Below are 11,388 nucleotides of genomic sequence, written 5' to 3' on the forward strand. Positions count from 1 at the left end.
CTAGCGATTTATGTGTAGTGATACAATAACAGATACTGGCTATCTATGATACAATGTAAACGCCTGGGCATTACCAATCACAGGAGAAAAATATCACGTTGTCGGCAGGATTCGAACCTGCGCGGGAAGATCCCAATGGATTTCTAGTCCATCGCCTTAACCACTCGGCCACGACAACTGCTGATACAATTGAAGATAAAAACCGGTAATAGCCAACATAAAATTACAAATATATCAGACACTGACTGATATTATGTTTTAGCAGAACTCAAATTACGTTGGTAACCATTTTTTCCAGGCTGTATCACAACCGGCAGTGATTGATAGGCCCAGAGGGCAGCGCACAATTGGCCCTGCGTCATCCGGGTTTGGCAGGTGTAGGCCTTCATTGAAAATACGAATTTGTTCTTAACTGATAATAGCCAACATAAAATTACAAATATATCAGACACTGACTGATATTATGTTTTAGCAGAACTCAAATTACGTTGGTAACCATTTTTTCCAGGCTGTATCACAACCGGCAGTGATTGATAGGCCCAGAGGGCAGCGCACAATTGGCCCTGCGTCATCCGGGTTTGGCAGGTGTAGGCCTTCATTGAAAATACGAATTTGTTCTTAACTGATTTGCCTAGTTAAATAATAAATAAATAAAAATAGCAATAAGGCACCTCGGGGGATTGTGGTATATCGCCAAAGCTGATCCTAACTATTTTTCCTGTTTATCAAAAGTGTTGGAAAACTTGTCAATAATCAATTGACTGGCTTTCTTGATGTCTATAGTATTCTCTCTGGTATGCAATCTGGTTTTTCGGCTCAGGTTATGGATGTGTCACTGCAACCTTAAAGGTCCTCAGTGATGTCACCATTGCCCTTGATTCTAAGCAATGTTGTGCTGCTATTTTTATTGACTTGGCCAAAGCTTTTGATACGGTAGACCATTCCATTCTTGTGGGCGGCTAAGGAGTATTAGTGTCTGAGGGGTCTTTGGCCTGGTTTGCTAACTACTTCTCTCAAAGAGTGCAGTGTAAAAAGTCAGAAAATCTGCTGTCTCAGCCACTGCCTGTCACCAAGGGAGACCCCAAGGCGCAATCCTTACTTATTGTTTAAACAGAAAACACAGGAGATTGGTGGCACCTCCTAGTGGTTAAAGCGTTGGACAAGTAACCGGAAAGTTGCAAGTTCAAATCCCCGAGCTGACAAGGTACAAATCTGTCGTTCTGCCCCTGAACTGACAGTTAACCCACTGTTCCTAGGCCTTCACTGAAAATAAGAATTTGTTCTTAACTGACTTGCCTAGTTAAATAAAGGTAAAATAAAATAAATTTGGGAGGAGGAGCTCGTGATAATGGCTGGAAGCGGAATGGTATCAAACACATAGTTTGATGCCATTCCATTTGCTCCATTCCAGACATTATTATCAGCCGTCCTCCCCTCAGCAGCCTACACTGATATAACATTATCATAGTATTATAAAGAGAACATTGGTGAAAACTGTTAGTACAGAAATATCTGTTCAGAGCAAAGAAAAGAAGTATGTTCCCTGACCGGGAATCGAACCCGGGCCGCGGCGGTGAGAGCGCCGAATCCTAACCACTAGACCACCAGGGACCAGTTGTATAGCTCATGCTGACGCTTCGAACTTAAAAGTAACAAAGCTTAGCAATGTTACCGCAATGCTGCCACAAGCCCCACAATGGAAAGAACTAGGATGGTATTGCTTTCTGATTGGTCTGTGGACTTATTGTAAAGGCAACCTGCAAATGAAACAATAATACACAAATCCTTGAGCACCACTGGAAACTTTAAAAGAGTATATATCAGCACAGAGGAACTCTCTGGGGGTCCAATTTAAAACATCCACATGCAGTATACAGTTTGTTTACATACCAAAACAAGCACACAATGAGAATAGAACACTGAGGTGAACCTGCCCCTCCTGGTTCTGCTCTCCTACAGGTGCTGCCAGGAGACACTTGTACCTCCCGCTATCAACAGCCATTACATTGGGCAGGAAGATATCAAAATAATTATCAGCCAAAAGTTCCACTTTACGCTCCAGGCCTGCGTACCATTGGGTGGTGCTGTTAGGTGATAGCCTCTTCATCAATAGTCCGGACTCCTTATTAGAGGGCTCCTCAACTAGCTGGAAGAAGAGGGTGTGAGGGTGTACTTTATGCCCCTAACAGCTGGTCTGGAGCCAGTGCTGTTGTTTCAATAATGATGATTACAATGAGGACATCACAGATCGTAAATCACTAGAATGAGCCACTTATGTGTGAGCAGCCAAAGATCTCCAGAAAAACAGCAAAAGTCAGATAGTCTAGTAGTCAAATCAAATTCCATGGTTCAATTGCTAAAATTAACTCAGACAGCAGGAGAAAAACCTGAGGTTAAATTGTCTGGGATTCATAAAAGTTATGAGTTCTGCTATCTTTAGATGGAAGAAAGAGTGGATGAAGATTGATATGATTAAGTGGCTAGACAAAGGCAATCTACAATACTGGAAATGTACATTTCCTGAAGAAAATGTGGTGTGCTTGCTAACTTGTTTTAAACTATGGTTTTGAAATAAGTTAGTGTAGTGGTACTGACTGCAGTAGTAATGATAATGACTGGTTATAGTTGAAAAAGTAGGTAGCTGTAAACATGTATTGATTGGTTTGGTGTCTCTAGTTTGAACAGTTCAAGAGTTACTGTTGGTGAGTTGTTTTATGCTAATTTATATAGTTATAGTTGTTACCACTTCTAATAATTTGAAGTCAGGATAGCCTAAACCTGTGAAAGTTGGTTTGGTGTATCTAGCATGAATGGTTCAAGAGTTACTGTCGGTGAGTGATTTAGTGCTAATTTATGCAAATGTCTATAGTTATAGTTGATTAAAGTTTTCAAGAATTGGAAGTTAGGATAGCCTGAACATGTGAAAGATGGTTTGGTGTCTCTATTTTAATGTGGTGTCTCATAATTATGTGAGGTTTTATGTGTTGTTGGAGGTGCGTCTTGGTCAGTTTAGCTCTGAAAATGTCGCCCTCATCAATCCGCCTAATCCTGCCTATAATGAGCGAACAAATGTTGTGCCGAAAATCTCTCCCCAGTCAGAATTCTCCCCCTTCTAATTTCCTTAATTTTGTTACTAGAGTCAAATACTTTCTGTGGCACACATCAGAGTCAAATACTTTCTACAGAACAAACTTCACGCCAGGATAGGCAACCAAAATTAATAATTAATGTATATGCGTTATATTAAACATAGAAGGAGTAAAATGTTGGCAAGCAATAAACATTTCAGAACAACTATGGAATAATTATTATCCTTATCCTTACACTTTAAAAAGTACTAGTCGAATAAGACATGGGAGAGATGACGAATTTTGGCATAGAGATTTATTAAAAGACCAATACAAACCAGTAGCGGATTTAGGTACGGGTGAAATGTAGGCTAAACTGACGGGGTGAAGAGCAGAAAAGCAAGCAAGTCGCAGCAATGAAGAACGCGAAGGTGGGGGGAGAATTCTGACGGGGAGATTTTCGGCACTATACCAGCCCTGAGGACTCTGATCCAGGGCTTTAGGCAGCGTTAGCAAGCCACACTACTGCCCTGGAAAAGAGCAACGCAAAGTAGTTTACCTTGTACCACCTCACTGACCGGTACTTGACCCCAGGTAAAGAATTTTCTTTACATCTCAGAACCGAATCCTTGCCGCATATTGACCTTGTATTTTCAGCATCCTTCATAATCCTGCTGTGTACGCAAACTGGAAAAATGGAAGGCAAACGTCGAAACGAACCTTGATGGGCAGCCCTTACGAAAAAAAGATGGCTGTCAGAGTGCAGTATAACTGCAGTATGCTTGCAATACTGCATCCAAAATAACACTTTTTTTTACTGCAGTAAATTTGCAATGTAATTGCAGTTAGAGTGCAGTATAACTGCAATTTTGCAATTACTGCGTCCAAAATACCACAGTCGACTGAAGTTACTGCAGTTTCAAAACTGCAATCTTTTTTTGCAAGGGAGGACATAAAGCCTTGTTATCCCTAAAATGAAATTTGAACTCACCTAGTGCAAAGGCATGGAGAAAGACTAGGGTACGCATTTTTTGGTCAGTACCAAAGCGTTTTCTATATTTTGTTGTCTAATTCAAGGCATAGATATATCCTACTAGAATATAAAAGTAAAAGTAGCCGTCAAAGTAAAAGTATACTGGGCTATCTGTTGAGGAAGAGAAAGGGCCAAATCGGCGGGAAATCTGTTTCCCTACAGCAGGTGGAATTTTTTTGTTGTTTTGCCCACCAAGCAAAGAGTGTTGGTATAGAGGTCAATGAGAGTGTCGAATTTGGTCAACAAATCAAATCAAATTTTATTTGTCACATACACATGGTTAGCAATGTTAATGAACAGGGAGTACAGGAGAGGGCAGAGAACGCACCTTTGTGGGGCCCCAGTGTTGAGGATCAGCGGGGTGGAGATGTTGTTTCCTACCCTCACCACCTGGGGGCGGCCCGTCAGGAAGTACAGGACCCAGTTGCAGAAAGACAGATTTTCACCTTGTCAGCTCGGGGATCCAATCTTGCAACCTTACAGTTAACTAGTCCAACGCAATAATGACCTGCCTCTTGTTGCACTCCACAAGAAGACTGACTGCCTGTTACGCGAATGCAGTAAGCCAAGGTAAGTTGCTAACCAGCATTAAACTTATCTTATAAAAAAACAATCAATCAATCATAATCACTAGTTAACTACACATGGTTGATGATATTACTAGATATTATCTAGCGTGTCATGTATAATCTGACTGAGCATACAAGTATCTGACTGAGCGGTGGTAGGCAGTTGCAGGCACGTAAACATTCATTCAAACAGCACTTTCGCGCGTTTTGACAGCAGCCCTTCCTTGTGCATCAAGCATTGCCTGTTTATGACTTCAAGCCTATCAACTCCCGAGATGAGGCTTGTGTAACCGAAGTGAAATGGCTAGCTAGTTAGCGCGCGCTAATAGCGTTTCAAATGTCACCAGCTCGCTCTGAGCCTTGGAGTGGTTGTTTCCCTTGCTCTGCATGGGTAACGCTGCTTCGAGGGTGGCTGTTGTCGTTGTGTTCCTGGTTCGAGCCCAGCGAGGAGAGGGACGGAAGCTATACTGTCACACTGGCTATACTAAAGTGCCTATAAGAACATCCAATAGTCAAAGGTTAATGAAATACAAATGGTATAGAGAGAAATAGTCCTATAATTCCTATAATAACTACAACCTAATACTTCTTACCTGGGAATATTGAAGACTCATGTTAAAAGGAACCACCAGCTTTCATATGTTCTCATGTTCTGAGCAAGGAACTGAAACGTTAGCTTTCTTACATGGCAAATATTGCACTTTTACTTTCTTCTCCAACACTTTGTTTTTGCATTATTTAAACCAAATTGAACATGTTTCATTATTTATTTGAGGCTAAATTGATTTTATTGATGTATTATATTAAGTTAAAATAAGTGTTCATTCAGTATTCTTGTAATTGTCATTATTACAAATAAATTGTACAAAATTGGCCGATTAATAGGTATCGGCTTTTTTGGTCCTCCAATAATCGGTATCGGTATTGGCGTTGAAAAATCATAATCGGTCGACCTCTAGTTTAAACAGAAAACACAGGAGGTTGGTGGCACCTTCATTTGGGAGGATGAGCTCGTGGTAATGGCTGGAAGCAGAATCAGTGGAATGGTATCAAATGCATCAAACACATAGTTTGATGCCATTCCAGACATTATTATGAGCCGTCCTCCCGTCAGCAGTCTACAGTGATATAAAATTATCATAGCATTATAAAGAGAACATTGGTGCAAACTGTTAAAGTACAGAAATATCTGTTCAGAGCAAAGGAAAACAGTATGTTCCCTGACCGGGAATCGAACCCGGGCCGCGGCGGTGAGAGCGCCGAATCCTAACCACTAGACCACCAGGGACCAGTTATATCGCTCATGTCGACACTTCGAACTTAACAGAAAGTAACATGGCTCATGAAACAACAATAGTTATTTAACCAGAATAGTGATAAATGGCAACAGCTTCACAGTCAGGCAATCTGGTTTATTATTTGCATATCTAAAATTCATGATTGTAAATTAACTTGGACAAGTGAGAAGTTGAATTTATCCAAATGTATTGAGTATCAAGCAGTGCTTAACTTGGGCAGGAGCTCACCAGAACTGAGTACCAGCACCTCAGATTTTCTACTGCATTTTCTACTGCACCTCATAAAATATTAGCTCAAAGGTATTGTACACGAGATCCTGAGACCCATCGTCGAGCCATTCATCCTGCGCAATCACCCCATGATTCAGCATTATAATGCACAGTCCCATGTCTCAAGGAGCTGTACACAATTCCTGGAAGCTGAAAATGTCCCATTTCTTTCTTGGCCTGCGTACTCACAGACATGTCACCCATTGAGCATGTTTGGGGTGCTCTGGAACAACGTTTACAACAGAGTGTTCCAGTTCCCAACAATATCCAGCAACTTCACACAGCCATTGAAGAGGAGCGGAACATTCCACAGGCCACAATCAACAGTCTGATCAACTCTATGCAAAGGAGATGTGTCATGCTGCATGAGGAAAATGGTGGTCACACCAGACACTGACTGGTTTTCTGATCCACGCCCCTACCTTTTTAAAGGTATCTGTGACCAACAAATGCGCGACTGTATTCCCAGTCATGTGAAATCCATAGATTAGGGCCTAATGAATTTATCTCAATTGACTAATTTCCTAGGGTACGCATTTTTTGTTCAGCGTTTTCTATATTTCGTTGTCTAATTCAAGGCGTGGATATATCCTACTAGAATATAAAAGTCAAAGTAGCCGTCAAAGTGAAAGTATACTGGGCTATCTGTTGAGGAAGAGAAAGGGCCAAATCGGCGGGAAATCTGTTTCCCTCCAGCAGGTGGCGGTTTTTCGTTGTCTTGCCCACCAAGCAAAGAGTGTTGGTATAGAGGTCAATGAGAGTGTCAAATTTGGTCAACAAATCAACTCAAATTTTATTTGTCACATACACATGGTTAGCAGATGTTAATGCGAGTGTAGCGAAATGCTTGTGCTTCTAGTTTCCCGACCATGGAGTAATATCTAACAAGGAATCTAACAATTTCACAACAACAACCTTATACATACGGCCAAACAGCATAGGCAAGATGCAGTAGATGGTATAGAGTACAATATATACATATGAGATGAGTAATGTAGGGTATATAAACATTATATAAAGTGTCATTCTTTAAAGTGGCTAGAGATGAGTCATTATGTTGGCAGCAGCCATTCAATGTTAGTGATGGCTGTTTAACAGTCTGTTGGCCTTGTCATAGAAGCAGTTTTTGAGTCTCTCTTTGATTTACCTGTACTGACCTCACCTTCTGGATGATAGCGGGGTGAACAGGCAATGGCTCGGGTGGTTGTTGTCCTTGATGATCTTTTTGGCCTTCCTGTGACATCGGGTGGTGTAGGTGTCCTGGTGGGCAGGTAGTTTGCCCCCGGTGATGCGTTGTGCAGACCTCACTACCCTCTGGAGAGCCTTACGGTTGTGGGCGGAGCTGTTGCCGTACCAGGCGGTGATACAGCCCGACAGGATGCTCTCGATTGTGCAGCTGTAAAAGTTTGTGAGTGTTTTTGGTGACAAGCCGAATTTCTTCAGCCTCCTGACGTTGAAAAGGCGCTGCTGCGCCTTCTTCACCACGCTGTCTGTGTGGGTGGACCATTTCAGTTTGTCCGTGATGTGTACGCCAAGGAACTTTCCACCTTCACCACTACTGTCCCGTCGATGTGGATAGGGGGCTTCTTTCTCCCTCTGCTGTTTCCTGAAGTCCATGATCATCTCCTTTGTTTTGTTGACATTGAGTGTGAGGTTATTTTCCTGACACCACACTCCGAGGGCCCTCACCTCCTCCCTGTAGGCCGTCTCGTCGTTGCTGGTAATCAAGCCTACCACTGTAGTGTCGTCTGCAAACTTGATGATTGAGTTGGAGGCGTGCATGGCCACGCAGTCATGGGTGAACAGGGAGTACAGGAGAGGGCTGAGAACGCACCCTTGTGGGGCCCCAGTGTTGAGGATCAGCGGGGTGGAGATGTTGTTTCCTACATTTCACCACCTACGGGCCGGCCCTTTTGCAATGTAACATTAGCTAATGCATTGGAGTCGGAAGGACAAAAACGATAGCAACCTTTCCATTGGAAACAGGCTAAAAACAATCAAACATAGCCTCATATTTATCTCATTATAGCTAGCTAATACATCCGTGTGATATCCAGACAGCTAACTTTAGCTAGCTACTACTACTGGACAGTAGATGCTGTTAGCAACAACAACAAAAAACTGCATTCAACATTGCAAGGCGATGTAGCTAAGGTTATTTACTCACGTTTAGCGCAAGGGAATCTAAATCATCGTCAAGTATGTCCTCAAGAAGGGCATCTATATCTTCGCTGTCCGTTTTTCTGGGTGTATCGTCAGTGGTGCTGATGGTGTGAAGCGAAGAACAGTTTTAGCAAGCTAACGTTACATAGCTAACTACGTGATTTAGCTAACATGCTTGATGAAATAACAATGCATTTTAGGAAGGCTGGCGTTTGCAACTAATTAGCTAACGTTACATAGCCATCGTCGTTAGTTACATTGCATAAGCTTCCACTGTGTCAGTCATGGTCAACAACTTGGTTTGCTAACCTTGCTTGCTAACGTTAGTCCATTCCCCCGTACTAACGTTAGCTATCGTTAACGTTAGCCGGTTGACACTTGCATTTTACTACGCACCAGTGTTTTCTTTCTTTCCCAGTTTGCGTTAAACATTTCCCAGCCGTCGATAAATCTGAGGGAGCTTGAAGTTGTGGCGTCAAATTTACATTGCGACAGAACTTTGTTTCAACCTCATCTAGCAATTCGTCCAAATCGTCCGCCATAGCTTCAGGGTACTGCTGCTTATTGACTGTTGTCATGAACAGGAGTGCTTGATTGACAGGCGTAACCTAATTTCAAGTAGGTAAAGATTGATACCGTGTAGCTAGCGATTTATGTGTAGTGATACAGATACTGGCTATCTATGATACAATGTAAACGCCTGGGCATTACCAATCACAGGAGAAAAATATCACGTTGTCGGCAGGATTCGAAACTGCGCGGGAAGATCCCAATGGATTTCTAGTCCATCGCCTTAACCACTCGGCCACGACAACTGCTGATACTATTGAAGACAGAAACCGGTAATAGCCAACATAAAATTACAAATATATCAGACACTGACTGATATTATGTTTTAGCAAAACTCAAATTACGTTGGTAACCATTTTTTCCAGGCTGTATCACAACCGGCAGTGATTGATAGGCCCGGAGGGCAGCGCACAATTGGCCCTGCGTCATCCGGGTTTGGCAGGTGTAGGCCTTCATTGAAAATACGAATTTGTTCTTAACTGATTTGCCTAGTTAAATAATAAAAAATAAAAAATAGCAATAAGGCACCTCGGGGGATTGTGGTATATCGCCAAAGGGGGAGATCAAGCTGATCCTAACTGTTATAGGCCTATTTCTATTTTTCCCCGTTTATCAAAAGTGTTGGAAAACTTGTCAATAATCAATTGACTGGCTTTCTTGATGTCTATAGTATTCTCTCTGGTATGCAATCTGTTTTTTTTTGTCTCAGCCACTGCCTGTCACCAAGGGAGTACCCCAAGGCTCAATCCTTACTTATTGTTTAAACAGAAAACACAGGAGATTGGTGGCACCTCCTAGTGGTTAAAGCGTTGGACTAGTAACCGGAAGGTTGCAAGTTCATATCCCCGAGCTGACAAGGTACAAATCTGTCGTTCTGCCCCTGAACTGACAGTTAACCCACTGTTCCTAGGCCGTCACTGAAAATAAGAATTTGTTCTTAACTGACTTGCGTAGTTAAATAAAGGTAAAATACATTTGGGAGGAGGAGCTCGTAGTAATGGCTGGAAGCGGAATCAGTTGAATGGTATCAAATGCATCAAACACATAGTTTGATTCCATTTGCTCCATTCCAGACATTATTATGAGCCGTCCTCCCCTCAGCAGCCTACACTGATATAACATTATCATAGTATTATAAAGAGAACATTGGTGAAAACTGTTAGTACAGAAATATCTGTACTATCCGACAGGATGCTCTCGATTGTGCAGTTGTAAAAGTTTGTGAGTGTTTTTGGTGACAAGCCAAATTTCTTCAGCCTCCTGAGGTTGAAAAGGCGCTGCTGCGCCTTCTTCACCACGCTGTGTGTCTGTGTGGGTGGACCATTTCAGTTTGTCCGTGATGTGTACGCCGAGGAACTTTCCACCTTCTCCACTACTGTCCCGTCGATATGGATAGGGGGCTTCTCCCTCTGCTGTTTCCTGAAGTCCACGATCATCTCCTTTGTTTTGTTGACATTGAGTGTGAGGTTATTTTCCTGACACCACACTCCGAGGGCCCTCACCTCCTCCCTGTAGGCCGTCTCGTCGTTGCTGGTAATCAAGCCTACCACTGTAGTGTCGTCTGCAAACTTGATGATTGAGTTGGAGGCGTGCATGGCCACGCAGTCATGGGTGAACAGGGAGTACAGGAGAGGGCTGAGAACGCACCCTTGTGGGGCCCCAGTGTTGAGGATCAGCGGGGTGGAGATGTTGTTTCCTACATTTCACCACCTACGGGCCGGCCCTTTTGCAATGTAACGTTAGCTAATGCATTGGAGTCGGAAGGACAAAAATGATAGCAACCTTTCCATTGGAAACAGGCTAAAAACAATCAAACATAGCCTCATATTTATCTCATTATAGCTAGCTAATACATCCGTGTGATATCCAGACAGCTAACTTTAGCTAGCTACTACTACTGGACAGTAGATGCTGTTAGCAACAACAACAAAAAACTGCATTCAACATTGCAAGGCGATGTAGCTAAGGTTATTTACTCACGTTTAGCGCAAGGGAATCGAAATCATCGTCAAGTATGTCCTCAAGAAGGGCATCTATATCTTCGCTGTCCGTTTTTCTGGGTGTATCGTCAGTGGTGCTGACGGTGTGAAGCGAGGAACAGTTTTAGCAAGCTAACGTTACATAGCTAACTACGTGATTTAGCTAACATGCTTGATGAAATAACAATGCATTTTAGGAAGGCTGGCGTTTGCAACTAATTAGCTAACGTTACATAGCTATCGTCGTTAGTTACATTGCATAAGCTTCCACTGTGTCAGTCATGGTCAACAACTTGGTTTGCTAACCTTGCTTGCTAACGTTAGTCCATTCCCCCGTACTAACGTTAGCTATCGTTAACGTTAGCCGGTTGACACTTGCATTTTACTACGCACCAGTGTTTTCTTTCTTTCCCAGTTTGCGTTAAACATTTCCCAGCC

At 42.5% G+C, this 11,388-nt stretch overlaps 1 protein-coding gene and 4 non-coding genes across 5 annotated transcripts; all 5 read right to left on the reverse strand.

Moving 5' to 3' along the window:
* Window positions 1-96: 96 nt before the first annotated feature.
* trnas-aga (transfer RNA serine (anticodon AGA)) lies at window positions 97-178 on the reverse strand. The gene has a single exon. It is a non-coding gene; the product is annotated as a tRNA-Ser (tRNA).
* Window positions 179-1,539: 1,361 nt separating this feature from the next.
* On the reverse strand, window positions 1,540-1,611 carry trnae-cuc (transfer RNA glutamic acid (anticodon CUC)). Its single transcript has one exon. It is a non-coding gene; the product is annotated as a tRNA-Glu (tRNA).
* Window positions 1,612-1,668: 57 nt separating this feature from the next.
* Window positions 1,669-4,096, reverse strand: LOC139376960 (nectin-1-like). The gene is made up of 4 exons (XM_071119990.1): window positions 4,060-4,096; window positions 3,628-3,755; window positions 1,891-2,146; window positions 1,669-1,757 (listed from the first exon to the last, which is right to left on the reverse strand). Exons 1-4 carry the CDS (start codon window positions 4,094-4,096, stop codon window positions 1,669-1,671), a joined length of 510 nt encoding a protein of 169 aa, XP_070976091.1.
* A 1,790-nt stretch (window positions 4,097-5,886) lies between these two features.
* On the reverse strand, window positions 5,887-5,958 carry trnae-cuc (transfer RNA glutamic acid (anticodon CUC)). Its single transcript has one exon. It is a non-coding gene; the product is annotated as a tRNA-Glu (tRNA).
* A 3,176-nt stretch (window positions 5,959-9,134) lies between these two features.
* On the reverse strand, window positions 9,135-9,216 carry trnas-aga (transfer RNA serine (anticodon AGA)). The gene has a single exon. It is a non-coding gene; the product is annotated as a tRNA-Ser (tRNA).
* Window positions 9,217-11,388: the final 2,172 nt, after the last annotated feature.

The sequence above is a fragment of the Oncorhynchus clarkii genome, chromosome 2 (assembly GCF_045791955.1).
Source record: "Oncorhynchus clarkii lewisi isolate Uvic-CL-2024 chromosome 2, UVic_Ocla_1.0, whole genome shotgun sequence".
Classification (NCBI taxonomy): domain Eukaryota; kingdom Metazoa; phylum Chordata; class Actinopteri; order Salmoniformes; family Salmonidae; genus Oncorhynchus; species Oncorhynchus clarkii.

What these genes read in the sequence shown, in the direction of transcription:
- LOC139376960 (XM_071119990.1), bottom strand. Translation starts at nt 4,096, where the DNA reads ATGCGTACCCTAGTCTTTCTCCATGCCTTTGCACTAG. An exon ending in TCTCCATGCCTTTGCACTAG is followed by an intron (nt 3,756 to 4,059) that starts GTGAGTTCAAAT and finishes CCATTTTTCCAG; the next exon opens with TTTGCGTACACAGCAGGATT. An exon ending in GGTCAGTGAGGTGGTACAAG is followed by an intron (nt 2,147 to 3,627) that starts GTAAACTACTTT and finishes CTCTTCTTCCAG; the next exon opens with CTAGTTGAGGAGCCCTCTAA.